Raw genomic sequence first — 18692 nt, 5'->3', positions numbered from 1 at the left:
CCAAGCGCATTCTCCTCCCACCCGGTCCTTTCAAGCGTCGGACTACAAACCCCATGAGGGAAGGAAGGAAGGATGGGGCTTGTAGTCTCACTATGGAGAGCAGCGCGGGGAGAGGGGTTGAGGTCGAGCGGGTGGGTGGGGGAAGGGATGTGAGTTGGCCTGAAAAGGACGTGAAATAGAAATAAAATGGAAATAAAAGTGTAATATTTAATAACAGGTGCCAGAATAACAGAGTTGGACGGGACCTTTGAGGTCTTCTAGTCCAACCCTCTGCTCAATTTCTTCTTAATAATATAAGGTAGAATTGAATAAAAACCAAAAAGAGAAAATGAAAAGGATGGAAGTGTAAATGAAATCTGAAATATAGATTGTAAAGAATATGAAAGGATGTATATTTTTTGCACATTCTTCCGTAATTTCTTTATATTTTCTTTTACTCTTTTTTAAAATCCTTTTGTGAACAAATATATTTTCCTGCATCTAAAAGGAAGAAAGTGAAAATAAATTAGGAAAGGATGTAATTTTTTTTTAAAAAAAAGGATTAAAAATATAATATAAAATGTAAAGAATAAAAATGCATGGCAAATAAAAACCAAAAGATAAAGGTATGTATATATGAATGCAGAAGTAAACAATATAAAATAAAAATAATTAAATTTGCTTTTACTTATCATTTAAAAAAAAATATTTTTTCCAAATTTGCTCTCAGCGAACTCCCTCTTAAATAAAACCAAACAATTCTTTTTAATAAGGATCAGCAGTCAAAAAGGAGATATAAAAACTGAAGGCAGCTTTTTCAGGATTTGTTTTCTTTTTATTATTTTTAATTTTTAATTTTTGTTGGGATCATGAACATGTTTATTCCAGGCATGTTACTACTAAGAATAGTATTGTAAGTAATTAACTTTTATCAGTATTTTTTTTCCAAGAAACCCGATTCCTATTTTTTAAATTTTGTTTGCATGATCCTATTCAAACAACACATGGGTAGCAATACATGCTCCATCATCCTGGGCCACCTCTGGCAATAAATGGGGAGCTGTAGTCCAAGAAATTAGAGAATACCAGGGCTGACGACCAGATAACAGGATCTGATATGCTAATTGATAGGCTAATAAACTGGTACGCTAATAAACAAGCCAGCCAGGACTGGAGGGGCGAACTACCAACCCCATCATCCCTGCCCCTCTGACCAGATATAATTCTTGCTTCTGTACATCAAATTGCTACGATCTCAAGGGATTAAAAAAGCGAAGATGAGTTGGAAACGAGCATTTATTTCAGCAGAATACCATTTTAATTCCATCAACTTTATTCTGGCTTTTGCCTAAGACACCATAAGACTGTCTTTACAAAAAGAAAATAGAAAATAACAGCTAAAAACTGGACATCTACAGGAATGCCCCAAGGTTTGGAGACTCCCTCTATGCAGCTTTCATGGGGTTTTCTATCCTCTAGGCGTTATAGGACGAAGACGAGACGTTGCCCCCGTGCCCTGTCCAGTTGGTGTGGATGAATTCGCCCGGTTTTGACAACAATTCGTAGGTGTGGGCCCCGAAATAATCCCGCTGAGCCTAAGAGAGAGAACGCACAACATTTTGAGTTGACAACTTGAGGCTTAGACCGTTCACGACGGAAGAACTAATACTGATCAAGATTGCATTCACACAGCCACTCTTGCAAGCTAAAATTGACCACATGGTGGCTTCTAAGAGGTCAGTTTCTATTCCCAGAATTCTTCGTTGGCTAAGGAATTCTTGGAATTGAAAGTCCACACCTCTGAAGGATGCTCTGTGGTTTATGCAGCTTTTTAAGTGGGGTTTCTAGGTTTACTGTGCTATACTATTGAGTCTTTGAATTTTACATCCCTCCTCGCTTTTCTTTGGGCTAACAATTAGACCCCGAAAGACACACTGCAAATGAAGGAAATCAAATCTCCCAAAATATAATTTATAAAATAAGGGACGTGGTGGCTCAGGGCCAAGATGCTGACTTGTCGATCAGAAAGGTTGGCAGTTTGAATCCCTAGCGCCACATAATGGAGTGAACTCTTGTTCCTTGTCCCAGCTTCTGCCAACCTAGCAGTTCGAAAGCACGTAAAAAATGCACGTGGAAAAATAGGGACCACTTTGGTGGGAAGGGAACAGCATTCGGCGTTTAGTCATGCCAGCCACATGACCACGGAGACGTCTTCGGACAGCGCTGGCTCTTTGGCTTTGTAATGGAGATGAGCACCGCCCCCTAGACCCGAAAATGACTGGCACGTATGTGCACGGGGAACTTTTACCTTTACAATATAATTACACTTCTAGTGAAAATCGGAGTTAAGCTGGGATTCAATAAGTTGTGAATGGAAAAAAAGAAATTAGGAATCAAAACAAGTTTATGATCAGACTCCGTTCATAAGTTACTCACTTGGATCAGGTTAGCGGGCAAAGTGCCATGTCTATACCCATCGTAAAACGCTAATGCTGTGGTGAAACAAGGCATTGGGATTCCCATCTGGACCCCAGTGCTAACTGTACGTCGCCATGAATCCTTGGGAAAAGACAGAAGTGCAGAAAAATTAGTTTATCTGTCTCTCTCTCTCTCTCGACTGATGTTTCTCAATTTCTGCCACTTTTAAGATGGGCAGATTTCAAGTCCCAGGATTCCCAGCCAGAAAAGTCTTCATGAAGATACCCACCTGAGAGTTTTCCACTGCTGTCTTAAAAAAGACATCTAGGAGTAAATTTTGCAGGTCAGGTGTTCGGTCAAAAGCTTCTTTGATTTTGCCCAAGAAAACACTGCCCAGGAGAGAACACAAAAATAGCCATTAACAAATATGGAAATGAATAAGGATCAGAATATGAAACCGATGAGGGATTTAATTGGGTTGGCATTTGATGCCAGCGGGAATTAGGACGAATCCGTTCTGTATTGATCGAGACACATTTTCCCCAGATTCAGGTTGATTCAGAGTTATAGCCAGAGAACGACGCTGCACTAATTTAAAAAGAAATGACTGTGTGCGTTATGATGAAATCTGTCCCTGGATTTGTACATCCCTTTCTGGGGTCTCAACTGAGGCAAATAATATTCAAAGTTAAGACGATTTTGACAGCTTTAAGGATATTTTGAAAGTAGAGATTTTCAGAAAAGGAACTTTCGCCATCTTAATCTGGTTATCTTTATCTTTATTTATTTATTTGAAAATTTTAAATTGTCGCCTACGCGCAGACGGCAACTCTTTGCTTTTCTTTAATCCTTGTGGAATGGTATTGGTACCCTTTTGACAATATTTCCAGAATGTTTGACTGGAATGGTTAGCCTGTGTTGTACCCAGAGCTTTCGCAACGGAATGTCCATCCTCCAAACGGTTTCCTGTTTCTGTCTTACCTCCTGATTATGCAGCCTCCACGCCACATCAGTGCAATCGCACCATAATTTAAGGTCCAGCCAAACTCCTTGGCGGCTTGCCTCAGTAACATGAAGCCCTGGGCGTAGGAAATGATCTTGGAAGCATAGAGGGCCTATAGGAAGGACACAAGTTAGAGAATAGCCTGGAGGCACCATAGTGACTTTTTAAACTATGATGATCCATAACCAAATTAAAGGACTTTGATTCTGAGTAGGAAGAGCTTGCACAAATTAAATAAATTCACAAATCATGCTGAATAAAAGCCTCCCCCCCCCCCAACTTAGCCACCTTATGATTCAGAGTGATAGCAAACCAAGGAAGGACCTCAGTAGAAGTTAGGCCTGGGGTATCTTCAGATCCTAAAAAGGTTTCGTTCTACAAAACAAAACAAACTTGCTGATCCATAGACCAGACCAGCTTTCCTCAACGATGCCCTTCAGATATTGAAGGTTATAATGCATACTTTAGTTTACCACTAGATGGCAGCAGAGAACAGCGGAAACCTCTAATTACTGCCATCTTGTGATCCTCCAGAGTTCCGCAACTCAGATAAAATATGCCTCTAATTTTCAGCATATTATGGAATCAACAAGTTACGGACAGCACCACAATGAGGAAGGCTGGTCTGGTTTGTATTCCAGCCCTGTTACACCCATTTTGATAAAATATCAAAGCTCAAGAAGGGATCAGGCCCACTGACAAGAAAAGCCATGAACTCACTTTACGAATGTCTTCCAGAAATGCTTCTTTATTCCCAGTAAACGCTTGTGTTTTGGGACCACTCAAAACTTTGTTGGCTTGTACCCTTTCGTCCTTGAGTGAAGACAAACACCGGGCAAAAACGGCCTCTCCTTTTCGAAGGAAAACCAAAAAGCCCAAATTATTTCTGACCCCTCCAAGTTAAAAGACCAAAAACTCCGCCACGTGCACTGAAGGCAATTTCAAACAGAACAGCGCTGCATTTCAAAAACAACTTGATTTACTCTGCTAAGGAGAAGCATGAAAAGAAATTGGAAATACAACCCAGCCGGGTAATCGAATTGCAAACAATAACAAATGTGCTTTCTTGCTAAAACCTATCTCAGGTTAATTTGCAACTATGTTGTCGCAGCAAAAAGGAAATAAACCTAGCTTAATCTTTCTTATAAATTTAGAATAATAATAGCCTCTAGTTAAAATATACACACAAAAAGAGGGGTTTACAGCAGGGATGTACAATCATCGGGCCACGGATTGGTACCAGGCTATGGCCTGTTAGGAACCAGGCTGCACAGTTGGAGGAGAATGGCGGGGAGTGAAACGGTGTTTGCTTGGGATCTAGGCGGAGGTGGTACTCAGCTGGTTCTGACCCATTCTGGAGAACGGTAGAGGAAATTTTGAGTCGTTCGGAGAACCGGCAAATACCACCCGACTGGCCCCGCCAACCCCATCTGTTCTCCGCCTCTCCTGATCGGCTGGGTCTCCTTTGGTTGCCCTGCACAGGAGAACGGAGCTGGAAAGCAGGTTCGTGGGGTGGAGAGGAAATGGAGATTTTGCAGTATCTGTCCCCTGCCACGCCCAACAAGCACGCCCACAGAACTGACAGTAAAAATGTTTGAATCCCACCACTGTAGCTAGATTGTGCACTTCTCCTTCCCACCCAACCCTGAATTATCTTCCACGAAACTGGTACCAAACAGGTTCGGTACCGGCTGTTTACACCACTGGCTCAACCACATCGTTTAAAAGCTTAAGTCAGCTCTTCCGGGTTAAGCTCAGCTACTTTTTCTCAATTTTGTTAGCTTTCGTTGGCTTAGTCTTTCGAGCCTGTGATGATTTACAATTCCCTCACTCCGTGGTGCCTCAACGTAAGGGGTCCATTCAGGACCCAAATGCATAAACATGTCCTTCCATCTCCCTTGATCAAAAGTTTTTTAAAAAAAACCTGCAGATTTATATTCTTCTTGTCAGGCACAATAATTTCCTCCATGCCAGCCAACTGCTCCTTTGCTGAGAAAGAATGAGTCATTGTCTTTCAGGAACTTGCAAGTCATGGTGATAACAGGTGGAAAAAAATATATATATAACATAAATTTACCGGGTTGGCAACCCCAGCCTCTCCAAACTGCAGCATACCCTTCTCAAGAAGACCAAAATAATTTTGGAAGTATTTTAATGAGGGGTGGAAAAAGTAACTAAATAAATCTCCCCCAAAATTGGGCGTGTCCCGAAAAGAAAAGGACACAGGATTAATCAGAGGAAGATTTAAACGTCTGTAGGAAAAAAATCTCATTTCCTTAAAATTTGCAAAATAGCAAACATGCAGTAAAAGGTAGGTTACCTATAAGAGTAACGGGCATGCCGTATTCCAAGGCAGAGATCGCTGTCCATTTTCCCGTTCCTTTCTGCCCGGCGCTGTCCCTGATTTTAGGAAGCAAGTGTTTGCCATCGGTGTCGCGGAATTTCAAGATGTCAGCCGTGATTTCGATCAGGAAGGAATCCAGCTCGGTCTTATTCCACTCCTGGAACACCTGGAGGAAAAAAGAGCGGGTTAAAGGGGGAGTCACTCCTGCATTTGCTGGGACCAAGGAAATGTCCTTCCATCATCGGTAGGTTTCTGGAAAGTATATTGCCATATGTAGAAGAGGTATCTAAGGACATGATCGATCGATCTATTGTAGAAATATGGGGCTGGGGGGTTGGACAAGAAGACCCCCAACTCGGCTATTCTGTTACATGCTGGTCTATGATCATGTACAATATTTCTGTCTTTCCTTTCTTCCCTCTTTCCTTCTCCCTCCCTCTTCTTCCTTCCCTCCTTCTCTTCCCTCTCTCCTTCCATCCCTCCCTCCCTTCTCTCTCCCTCTTCTTCCTTCATTCCTCTTCCCCTCCATTTATTCTTCTCTCCATTTATCTTCCTTCCCTTCCTCCATTTATCTTTCCCTCCTCCTTTCCATTTAGACCTCCTTCCTTTTCCGCTACCAGGGAGGGGCGGGCGGGCGGAGGGAGAAGACGCCGCCTAGGGAATGGTCAGATAAGCGAGGCCGTAGCTCTCCGCTGCAAAATGGACTGAAAAAAAGAAGCTCAGAGAGGTCCCCCTTAAGTTCTCAGCCTGAAAGATCTACACTTTCAGATTTGCAAAGGTTCTGTTAGTGCAGCCATAGAATAAACTGCGTTTCCCCTTCGGCGCACCTGAGAAGGCATAAACTTTCAGAATGGCTTCCATCTCTCCGAATCATTTAGACCTTACCCCGTACTTCTTCCTCCATTCCCAACTGCGTCTCTGACCACTCACCTTGGACATCTCGTCGTGGTCCATGGCCAGCACGTCTTTCATGAGGTGGTAAGCCTCGCAGATCAGCTGCATGTCCCCGTATTCAATCCCGTTGTGTACCATCTTCACGAAATGTCCAGCTCCTTCATCTCCCACCTGTTGGGACACAACGAAGGAGGAACCACATCAGAGGGCATCATAATGTTGGCATCCGGTTCAAGATCTGCTCGTGAAGAAGATGCAAGTTTAAAGAAATGGATCGACTCTGTGGATCAACCAGTGTGGGGCTGGTGCCGTTATCTCCATCTTGCAAAAACGCAACCCAGCTGAGAGAAAAACAGAAGTAGCAATAGCCCTTAGACTTATATACCACTTTGCGGTGCTTTGAAGCACCCTCAAAGCAGTTTGCAGTGTCAGCCTCTTTGCCCACAACAATCTGGGTCCTCATTTGACCCACCTCGGAAGGAGGGAAGGCTGAGTCCACCTGGAGCTTGGTGGGATTCGATCTGCCAAATTCCAGCCAGCTGGTAGTCAGCAGAAGGAGCCTGCGGTACTTCATCCTGACCACTGCAGCACGGTGGCTCGAGAACGTTCTGTTTTAAACGGAAGCAGGACCGTGCGGCTTCCCATTCCTAGCCTGACCTTCATCCACAAATGCTTCATCTAAAATTTTCGAGACATCAAAGCTCCAGAAACGACCACACGTCTTTTACTTGGCTGTCCTCATTCCTTTCCTTTTTCTGTCAGGCCCTCTTAAGTTGTAGGGCAGGAGGAGTAGTTCTTGACCTACTTCATGTAGTGTCCGTTCAAAATCACAACCGCCCTGGAAAAAATGTGACTTGGGGGCCGCTTTTCACACCGCGGACCGTTGTTGCGGAAGCTCCACAGTCATGTGATCAAAATCCAAGCCCTTGGCAACACTGGCATGTACTTATGACAGGTCTGGAGTGGTGTGATCATCATTAGTGACTTTTTCAGCCGGCTTCCAACAAGCAACATCGATTGCGGGGTTGGGAGCCGTATTTGCTTAGCGACATGATTCACACAACAACTGCAGCGATTGGCTTATTAATGGTGGCAAAAAAAACGTGATTAAAAACGGGGCAAAACTCAATAAACTGCCCCACTTAGCAACAAACGTTATGGGCTCAAGGGTGGCCTTACAGGACTCCCTGTATAAAACTACGAAACGCTTCAGTAGAAAGACTCACCCAGTCACAACAGGGTTCCCCAGTACCGACTTTGGCTGCGATGCTCTGAAATATTGTCTTGATGTGAGGCCTGCAAAGGAAGAAAGCAGGGAGATGTATTAGTAAAAATGAACCCAACTCCTGCCAGCCTCTAATTCGTAGCAGCTGTCAGCCTTGGAAGCTATATTTTACTTGGAAGCTTCGAGGCTGTCACATTTTGTTGTTATTTGCTGGGTCGTGTCTGGCCCGTCGCGACCCTCATGGACCACGTTCCTCCAGGCCTTCCTGTCCTCTACCATCTTCTGGAGTCCATTTAAGCTCACGCCGACGGCTTCAGCGACTCCCTCCAGCCCCCTCCTTCTCTGCCGCCCCCTTCTTCCTCTTCTTTTGCCCTCCGTCATTCCCAGCATTCGGCTCTTCTTCTCCAGGGAGTCCTTCCTTCTAATGAGGTGGCCCAAGTCTTTTGACTTTCATCTTCAGGATCCGGCCTTCTAAAAAGCAGTCAAGATTGATCGCCTCTAGGACTGACCGGTTGGGTGGCCTTGCAGTCCAAGGGACTCGAAGGAATCTTTTTCCAGCCCCAGAGTTCAAAGGCTAGTTAGTGCCTGGGAATTTGGGAGGGGGGATTTCATAGAGGAGTGGAGGATTAAGACTGAACAACAATCCTTTCTCAGAGAGTCAAGGACAAGTTGCCCTGCACCTGGAAGGGAATGACTGTGGGGATGTCTCCGGTTGGGACAAAGATTTTATTGGGCCATGTGATGGACTGATGGGTGTATGGGGTGGGTTTTTGATTTCTCTTTTGGGAAGGGACTCTCAAATTCAGGTTTTCCCAGATGTGCCAATAGGACAACTCGAATAAAATGGAACTGTGAGGAAATGCTTGTCTCGGAGTTTATTGGTTTGGAGTTGGTTAGTTGGAAGTTTGACATTAACCCACATCCTTAAATCTTCAACCAGCTCCCCGGGAACTGGGAGCTGTCCGGGGTCCTGAGTCCCGAATGCCGACTTGCCAACCGGGCGGTGTGAAGACTCAGGGAAGATTGACAGCAGCCTGAAGATAAAGGATTTATCTTAAGTTATCGCAACCATCTGAAATACGTACCAGGCTTCTTTCGCTCCCCCTGGCATAAGAGAGGGTCCGTATCGGGCTCCTTCTTCACCCCCACTTACGCCGCTCCCCACAAACAGGATGCCTTTTTCCTTGAGTTCCTTGCAGCGTCTCTAAAAGGGAAGGAAAAAAAGGGGACAGAGAAAATGAATAGCATAACAGAGCTGGAAGGGACCTTGGAGGTCTTCTAGTCCAACCCCCTGCCTAGAAAAAAAGAGGTCACTGAAACAGTTGGCATGAGCTTAAATGGACTCTAGAAGATGGTAGAGGACAGGAAGGCCTGGAGTCGGACACAACTTCGCAACTAACAACGAAAAAGGAGATTCTCCAGTCATGCAGGTCATAGTTGTCCCAAAGGTGTTTTTTTTTTTTTCAAGAGGCCACTGGACTTTCTGGTTTTCCTTTGAAGGCGTTTCGTTCCTCATCCAAGAAGTTTCTTCAGCTAAACATCTTAAAAGAAAAACCAGAAAAAAGTCCAGAACTGAAGAAGCTTCTTGGATGAGAAGCGAAACGTCTTCAAGGCAAAACGTCCAGTGGCTTCTCTTTATAAATTTCCTTTCTGAACTGGGGAAGAAGAGAAAAAAAACTCCCCCACAAACAGTTGCGAAAAAGAAGAAATTCTGTTCAAACTCAAAATATATATAAATTATAAAGAGAAAAAACAACACAAACCACACTGAATGACACAAACCACAATTAGTGAGACAAGGCAGGATAAGGGCTTGAAGACATCCACAGATATCAAAATACACACACGGGGAAGGACGCTAGAACTCAGATAAGCAATGAAGGACTAGAATTATTTCATGCTTTGCTTCCAGAACCAGGCCATGCGCAGTTTCTCCTTTTAAACAGTCCTCACAGCTACAGCCCATGAAGGGGATCAAGGCCCTTTCCTCCCCCATAGACCACACCATTTACATTTCTCCCTTATCTGTTCCTCCTTGAATGCCCTAGGATGAAGAGGGGATGGGCCTGGGTCTTCCTCTGACTGCCCAGCCGGCCTATGCCCTTCCCCAATTTCCTCTACAACCTCGGGAGCTACACTCCCACTCCCTATCGGCTGTTCCTCCTCTCCCTCAGAGACAGATTCTAACAGGAGCATGACACCTACCGTGGTATCTCTGTACTCTGAATTTCCTCCATCGATGATGATATCCCCACAAGAAAGCAGCGGCACCTGAAAACACAAGCAGGACATTCCTGTGGATCATCTAAAAAAGACCAAGTCATGTGATTCCCCTTTGGTGACCTCCTGACAGGCCGGATTCGCTTAACAACTGTGGGACTCACTTAACAGCCACCGTAATTCGCTTAAGAACTGTGGCAAGACAGGTCGTAAAAATGGGGGAAAACTCGCTTTTAAAATATCTCGCTTAGCAGTGGAAATTTGGGGGTCAATTGTGGTCGTAAGTCGAGGACCACCCATGCAATGGAGCATCATTAGGAGAATAGGGAGAAATTGTAATACATTAGAAAGAGTCACTATTTCTTTTTATTATCAAAAAAAATTATTTTATTTTATAAACATTCCATCTTTCATTCAAATAGCGTGTCATTTGGGTACAAATATCTTGTGCAGTAGTATTTCTAATTAATACAAATTCCTTACCATAACAATAATTGCATTCTTATTTTAACATCCTAACACATATCTTATCATTATAACCACTCCCTTTTTAGCTGCTTCTTCTCTACTTTCTTATACTTCCCATATCGTCAGTTTGTTCTTTTTCTTTGATTGCCAGTGTTAAATCTGTCCAAATTCTGCACATTCTAATATTTTCCTGATCACATCCTCTTCTATTGCAATCTTTTCACTTTTCCAATTTGGAGCAAATACTATTCTAACTGCAGTTAGTACATAGAGCGATTAAATATGCCTTTTCTTTACTTTCAGGTATCATCCCCAATAAAAATATTTCCCGTTTTAAGTCTTTATGTTGCTTTATCATCTTTTCCAACCACGTCTGTATCTTTACCCAATATCTCTTCGCATCTACACATGTCCACCACATATAGCAATTTCTGATCCCAAGGTGTCCATACAGCCTCGCTGGGTCACTGCTAAGTAGTTCCTATTGATTTGCTAAGCATATCAAGCCCATAGCAGCATTATAAGGGGCAGCTGTTATCTCAGAGGGGTTTCCTTACCAGCTTGTTGATGAAGTCATCCACGGCGCTTCCGGCCTTGACCAGCAGCATGACACGACGGGGTTTTTTCAGCTTGGAGACCATTTCCTCTAAGGAGTGAGCTCCGATCACTTTGGTGCCTTTGGCCTCCTTCGCAAGGAAATCGTCCACCTTGGAGACTGTCCGGTTAAAAGCACAGACCTGAGTAAATGAAAGGAAAAAGACGTTGGAGAAGAAAAACTTGAGAAATGCAATTATTTAAAAAGCTTTCCCTGCTTTCTTGTTGCAGACTTCCCTGTTTCCCTGGAAATATGACATACCCCGATAATAAGTCCTAGCTTGATTTTTACATGTGCACCAATATAAGCCCTACCCCCCAAAATAAGCCCTAATTAAGATCTCACCCACTCCAGAGTGCATGGGTAAAAATTAAGCTAGGGTGGGGATGAGGGAGTGGAGTTGCCTTACTACTTACCTTTGGACAGTTGTAGCCAGGCCTTGCATACCCCGACACCTGCCTTGCCAGCCCATTTCTTCTGCAGCCAGCAAGTCTTTCCTGAAGGCCTCTGTAGCTGCTAACAAAACTCAGGATCGATCCAGAGCTCAGTTATGGGCTGAAGAAAGCCTAGCTGGCCGCAGAAGAAGTTCCTGAATGCCTCTGACAGCAAAAAGGAGGCTGGGGGCAATGCACGCAGTGAGGTTAGTCAGTGGATGACGTCCCCCCAAAATAAGACCTGGTGCCATTTTTTGGTGGGGGAAAAAATATAAGACAGGGTCTTATTTTGGGGGAAACATGGTAGGAAAATCTTTCCTGGACGATGGACTGCATTTTCCTATCTTCCCTTTCCCCAGGGCTAAGAATATTTATTGCTCATTTGCTGAATTATATTTATGAGTTAGTTACACAGAAACAAAATTATTACTTTTTGCATGATTTGTGCCCTTTGCTTCCCAATCACACTGCAGGCTCAGCTGCAGAATGACTGATTTAGGAGAGAGCTCAAGGAAGTGAGTCAAGCTACATTTTACAGATAAATCTTCCAAGACAAGAGAATGAGAGAGATTCTTTTTTAAAGATTTCCTTTGTTTTTTTTTAAATGGAATCCTCTTTATTATGAAGGCAACAGGAGGATTATTGATTTTCACAGTTTATATTCTTTAATCTGGCCATAACAATGCTATCAGATGTCTAAAATCAATATCAAAAGGCTAAAATTAACACTGAAGAAAAATATGTTTATAAAAGAATAACCCGTGGAGGAATGTATCACAAGTTATTGAAGCCACATCTCACAACATCTGATCTGAGGGATGCCCAGCTTCTGCCGCTTGCAAATAATTTTGCACCAAATCTTTGCAACTCAAGGTTTACTCACCACAAAACCATGATCATTCATATTGAGGATGAGATTCTGACCCATGACTGCCAGGCCAATCAACGCAATATCAGCTCTGCAAAAAGAAAGTGTAGAAAAATAATGTTTAAATGGCAAATTTGACTCCAAAAAGAGAGATCTCATCCCTCTGTGGCAGGCACCCTGTGAAATGTCCTTAGGTTACCCAAGCATGTAAGCCCAGCTACAAAGAAAACAAAAGTAGCAAAACCGAAATTAGTAGCAAAGTTTGTCACCCAGAGAGGAGACATCAGTCCATCCTGTATGGATATTACAATTACATATTATATTTTTGGAGTAGTACCATAAAATTATATATCAACGGAAAGATGATTTTCAACCTTTGAGAGACAAAAGTGGCTTTTTTGTGGAATTCTAGATTTTAGGCCAAATTTCTGCAGTCTGCACCGAACAGTCCTTGCACTCAACTTCACATTGCATTGCACCATTTCATCTTGTATACACCCAGATGATTTTCTTCCGTCACATAGACAGTCCCTTAATGCTTCTATCATCACTTGCAGTTGTGCACCTTTTCCTACCTTTACGAGTGTGGTTTTCTGGTGACTGCTGCGTGAAAAAGTCCTGCACGCTTTATGGTTTACGACATTTTTTGGCTAGGCCATTGATTTTAGGATATTTTATGCTAACTGCTATGCAAATATTGTTTCATTTGAATAAATACTGGTAGTTTTTAAGTGAAAAGCATAAGCTTTTTGCAATTTGGTGCTGTTTGGATGGGGATTGTGAATTTTCTTGCATGCGTACAATGGCTATGAAAACAGGTTGATGCATACCCAGGTTTACTTCGAGTCCTGCACCTTTTGAGCCCTCTGGCAAGCAGTCTGCGACGCATTGTGCTTGTGCACACTTTTAGATCACATGTTTCACCCCAAATTCTTGTAATCTGAAATGAGGTGAGCTTCCTGTCAGCCATCGAAATGCGTTGCAGAGCCCGATCTTGCCGTTTTGTCGACTTTCTTGGTCTTCCAGAGCGGAGCCTGTCATCAACTGAACCAGTTATTTGGTATTTTTCAACCACTCTGCTCACTGTGGTGCGATGGCATTTCACTCTCTTGGCTACTTCTGTACAGGAGTAACCCTCTTCATGAAGCACAATGATGCGATGCCGCTGCTCAGTACTGGTGAAAGCAAAGGCCTTCATCCTTGCCCACAGCCAGAGCTAAATTAAATTTCTCGATGCTTTTCATGCCTATTTATATCAGAGAGTATGACAACATTGATTGGCTCATAGATTTAGCCTCTGTGCATTTAGATTGGTCAGCCAAAGCTCGCTGCTGATTGGCTACTTTCGATCCTAATATTCTCAAAAATGCAAGTTGTGTTTGTTTTAGCACATAAACTCACTCAGAACCTTTAAAAGACTTTGGTCATATTAATAAAAATTATGCATCTCAATCCGACTATAGACATTTTTGTCAAAGTACTAATTTGGCGTGGTTTCTATATGAGTGAAAAGTTGATTAAACATGTTTAAATGGAGCCTCGGTGGCGCAGTGGTTAGAGTGCAGTGCTGCAAGCTACTCCTACTGCAATTTGGCAGTTCGAATCCCACCAGGCTCAAGGTTGACTCAGCCTTCCATCCTTCCGAGGTGGGTAAAATGAGGACCCAAACTGTTGGGGGCAAGAGGCTGAGCTGACTCTGTAAACCGCTTTGAAAGGGCTGTAAAGCACTATAAAGCGGTATATAAGTCTAAGTGCTATTGCTATTGCTTATTAAAACTGAAAGCGTGCAGGACTTTTTTACACAGCTGTACCTCTTCAAAAACTCACAAACGCCACCTTTGGTTAAGTTGCCACCAATTTTTCTTCTAATTTCTTTATAACTGTAGCCTTGTTCACTTCATAATACTATTTCACATCGCTTTCTGGGCAACCAGTCAACTCCTTGCACCATTACTTTAATTATTAGGGTTTACAAGCTCACTAAATGGAAGAACATCAAAAAAAAAAGCCCAATCAACTTGATAGCGATCACATAACACGCTGACAAATGCCCTTGGCTCTCATACTCAATACATGACAGCAATAACTGAATCTTACTGTGATCTGATTGGCTCATTGCCAAAACCAGATTACCTCTCTAAATACTTGTGCTCATTGGCTACAAATTAGATGAAGGAAAGCTACCTGGTATAAGCTAGGCAACTTGTGCTTTTCTGGTTATTTGGCTATAACATGGCATAGAATACAGATAGTTGAACAAGCTTTGTTGCATTAAGTTCTTGATTAAATTGTCCTTTCATTGATATATAATTTTATGGTACTGCTCCCCACACCAAAAAGTGGTGTTATTATTAGCCATCAAACCTCAAAAAGACACTTTTCCCAAAAGGTTTCCACCCTTTTGGCCACTACTGTAAGCATTGCTTCTCATCTTAGGCTTCTCACACCAATTTGAACCTCACCCTAAACCACAGATCATGGTTTACAAGCAACAAAGGGGGGGTAAAAACACACTAGGTCAAACCAATCGAGTTTCATCAGAGGTTGGAGCGCATACAAAAAAATGAGAATACCCTGAAGAAGCAATTCAAACTCAGGAAGTTTGCACGCTGGTCTTGCTAAATGCTCACATTTCCAGAAGGCGGAGATTGGTTGCAACAGCCTCTTGCCTCAAAGAAAAATCAGGAAGGAAATAGGATTTCTTAATCCAGCCTATTTCTCTCTCTCTCTCTCTCTCTTCACCCTGGCACTCAAGTTGAAGTGCCAAGGAAGAAATCTGTGGTAGTGTAGCCCTCCAGAATTAAACCGAATCAGCCGCAGAGATCAAGGAAGTGATAGGGAAAAAAAATGCAGGCAGAAATTCTTTTACTTCCCCAGAAGTGAAGGAGATTATTTGCAGCGTGTAAACTCATCTGAGCTCAGAAAAATCAAGAAATTATTATTTTTGTGCAAGGGAACTCTCCCGGGCCAATCCTAGCTTCTCGGCTTGAAGTTTCTTCTTTCCCTTCAGGGAAAATCTTAAACTGATTTAATTCAGAGGCCTTGGGTGGATTGGTTGAAAAATTGACTTGCAAATTAGCAGAGGCCACCCATTCTAGGGAGTAGCCATTGCAATGTCTTGTGCCAATGAGTTCCACAGGTTCACTGTGGGCTGTTTGAAACCATGTTTGAAACCATGTTCTTAAGTAAGAAAAAAGTTAAGATTCTATTTTTATACCCAATGATTAGGATCCCCTAATGCCATAGATCACTTGAGTTTCCTCTAAAATAACTTCCTTCTCGGTTCCTCTCAGTTCTTGCCAATCTTGGCCGCTTTTCTTCTCTCAGGTTAACTAGGTTTGCTGAGCAGGCCACATCGCCAACCTATCCAAACCATGGTTGATGATATATCCTGGCTGAAGAAGCCACACATCCCAAGACCAGCCAAACCAAAGTTTATCTTTAGTATCAAAAACAAACCAAGATTTGGCCATCATGGCAATCTTGGGGGTGGGTGAAAAATTGGCCTGAGGTAAATTTATTAATTTGACAGCTTTTTTTTTTTTTTTTGAAACATGGGATCGATACATTTGAAGTTTGGCTTTGTCAGCCAATGAGAAACTGTCTGGGGGAAAAAAACAGGCTGGAGGGAGAGCCAATAAAAGGGGCCCCAAATGGAACCCACCTATCAGGTGAGAGGGGAGGTTGAGGGGGGGAATGGTATATAAGGGGACCCCAACTGAGACCAGGCTCAGAGCATCCGTGGAAAGGATCGGTGGGTGAGGAAGGAGAAAGAAGGGAAGGGGTGCGACTGAAGAGTGAAGTGAGGAAGAAAGAGAATGGGGAACGAAGCAAGCTGAGTCACTGAGGGAAAAGCCACTGCTCACCCTCCGAAGATCTGGGGCAAAGGAGCCCACTTAGAGGGGCGGAACGAAGCGGGTGGAGTCACTGAAGAAGTCACCGGTCACACCTCAGAGATCTGAGGCGAAGACGGCACCTGCTCCAGCAGGCGGCTGCCCCGGAGCGGGAGGCAAAACGAGGAAGACCGCCACCCCCCCCCCCCAATTCGGCGCGTTCCCTCAGAATCTCCTCAGGTCGCTGCCAGCTCGGGGGGCGCCGCAGCCTCGTCTCCATCGCCCCCGGGCGGCTGAGCCCGGTTTCCAGACCCAATAAGACGCTCCAATACCCGCATCTTTCGCTCTGTCTGGTTCTTTTTCGAAGGGGGAAAAGTGGGTGGGGTAGCCTGGGGGACGGATAACCGACCCACCCACCCCGCCGTCGCCATGAAGCGCCTTGTCCTTTCGCGTCCGACCCGAGGGGGTTTGAGGGAATTTTGGGGTAGGGCGAGGATTCGCCGTGATTTCCCCCTCGGTTCTTTGCGCCTCATGAGCGCCCGCGAGGCCTCAAGGGGGTCCCGGCATGTACAGAGCGCCGTACCCCGCTTTCTCTACCCTCACTCCCTTCCCGCCCGGTAGCCCTGCAGAGCTTCTGCGCATGTCCGGGGAGATGGGAGGGGTTTTTTCCCCCCTCCTCAGCCCCCCTCCTCCCCATCTACGAAGTGAGCGCGACTTACTCGGCCATGGCGATGGAAGCGGGCGGGCGGGCGAGCGGAGAAAAAGCTGCTCTTCGCGAGCGAGGCTTCCCTTCGGTCGGGGGCCGGCCCACCGCGGGGAGGAGGAGGAGGAGGTGGCGGGGCGCCTCGCCTTTTAAAGGCGGGAGGGTGGGCGAGGCGAAGGAGGAAAAGGCGGCCTTATAGCGATCGGCTCACCTTCTTCGGCCCCGTCCTTCGCTGGAGCCGCCTCCCCGGTCGGGGCGGGGAAACTCGCTCCGCGCATTTGAGGAAGGAAGGAATGAAGGTGGACCCGGAAAAGAGACTCGGGGGTTTTGCAATGCGCGTCACGTAAAGAAATCGGTCGCTGGGCGATTTGAATGAGGGGGTCGTATGGCCTTGGGGGGAAGAATCTTTGCTCATCGGCTCGTACCGGCGGTCGGGGGAAGCGATCCCCGTATTCCTGCTGAAAATCGTCTCGTGTCCCCGTCGCTTTTCTCTTGGGAAAGTGCGGGATCGATTCGAAAGCCTTCGGCAAGTAAATGAGCCTTCTTCCCCCCCGGCCAGAGGTGGGTATTCAAACTGGTTCTGACCAGTTTCTGGAGAACCGGCAAAAGAACCACCTCTGACTGGCCCCGGACAACCCACATCTATTCCCTGCTGATCGGCTGGCTCTCCTTGGGTTGCCCCGCTCAGGAGAAGGGAGCTGGAAAGCAGGTTAGTGGGAAGGGGGATTTGGCAGAATATCCTCCCCCCTGACACGCCCACCAAGACACGCCCACAGAAGGCTACTCCTACCAAGCCACGCCCACAGAGCCGGTAGTAAAAAAATGTGAATCCCATTTATTCATCCACCCGCATCTAAGTACCCATGTCACCTAACATCCATCCATTTTTTAATTTTTTTTATTGATTTTTGAAAACAAACAAAACATAAAACAAACAAAACATCTTTTTTTTTGAAAGCAGCATAATCCCGGGTTACATCTCTTCGTACAGACACAACTTCAAGTTCATGCTCATTTTAACATCCATCCATTTTTATGGTAAGGTGGAAGCAGGAAATGAGACTTAAAAGAGGTGAAGAAGCCTCTTGGAGAAGCTAAACTTCTTGAAAGAAAGAACAAACAGGAAGTCCAGTGGCCTCTTGAGGGGAAAAAAAAAAAAAAAAGCCCCTTTGGGACAACCACGACTTGGAGGACTTTGAGAACCTCCATCGACTTAATAGTGATTTTGCTTTATTCTGGCTGCCGTGGGCGCCCTCCTCCCCCTTTAGGCCCACGGGGACCCTCAATTCAGACTGAACAAAAGGAGATTGGTATCTGCTGTAATAATGATGTCACTGGACCCTTCCAGATTTGTAAAATGTGAAAAACAATATTTCAAAAAAGACAAATTCACCCTCTTGTTTTTTTCAGCCCAAATTCAGGGTAGCACAAACCTCCTTAGACCGACAAGATGCTTGCCTCCTTTTGTGTATGTTCCCCTCTTGCCCTGCCCCATTTGTCTTGGGGTCTTCTAATCCGGGGTGCTCCATAGGGTTGAATCAGCTGGAAGCCAATAGAGTGTGTGTGGGGGGGGGTCTTCAAGCTTGACAGCTTTAAGACTTGTGGACTTCAACTCCCAGAATTCCTCCTCTGGTCGTGGTAGCTCAGGAATTCTGGGAGTTGAAGTCCACAAGTCATAAACTGACCAAGCTTGAAGAGCCTTGGATTA

At 44.6% G+C, this 18692-nt stretch overlaps 1 protein-coding gene across 3 annotated transcripts; it reads right to left on the bottom strand.

Annotated features, from left to right (window-relative positions):
• Positions 1-1257: 1257 nt before the first annotated feature.
• On the bottom strand, positions 1258-17241 carry PGD (phosphogluconate dehydrogenase). 3 transcript variants are annotated; one of them, XM_026715805.2, is made up of 13 exons: positions 17001-17241; positions 12464-12539; positions 11109-11288; positions 10069-10134; positions 8949-9067; positions 7865-7934; positions 6675-6809; positions 5721-5910; positions 4121-4251; positions 3379-3512; positions 2687-2786; positions 2416-2538; positions 1258-1574 (listed from the first exon to the last, which is right to left on the bottom strand). In XM_026715805.2, exons 1-13 carry the CDS (start codon positions 17006-17008, stop codon positions 1455-1457), a joined length of 1452 nt encoding a protein of 483 aa, XP_026571590.1. In that variant the 5' UTR covers positions 17009-17241; the 3' UTR covers positions 1258-1454. The 3 variants fall into 3 exon arrangements, with proteins under 3 accessions (XP_026571590.1, XP_087771215.1, XP_087771214.1); XM_087915089.1 differs by lacking the exon at positions 17001-17241 and adding an exon at positions 16315-16923; XM_087915088.1 differs by lacking the exon at positions 17001-17241 and adding an exon at positions 16614-16807.
• Positions 17242-18692: the final 1451 nt, after the last annotated feature.

Source organism: Pseudonaja textilis, chromosome 18 (assembly GCF_049901715.1).
Source record: "Pseudonaja textilis isolate UNSWEBS1 chromosome 18, rPseTex1.2, whole genome shotgun sequence".
Taxonomy (NCBI): domain Eukaryota; kingdom Metazoa; phylum Chordata; class Lepidosauria; order Squamata; family Elapidae; genus Pseudonaja; species Pseudonaja textilis.
This window is presented reverse-complemented; position numbering and strand designations above follow the sequence as displayed.

Coding starts and splice junctions, on each gene's coding strand:
- PGD (XM_026715805.2), bottom strand. Junction 10,135..11,108: donor ATGACTTCATCAACAAGCTG/GTAAGGAAACCC, acceptor TTGTGTTTTCAG/GTGCCGCTGCTTTCTTGTGG. Junction 3,513..4,120: donor TTCTGGAAGACATTCGTAAA/GTGAGTTCATGG, acceptor TCCTTCCTATAG/GCCCTCTATGCTTCCAAGAT.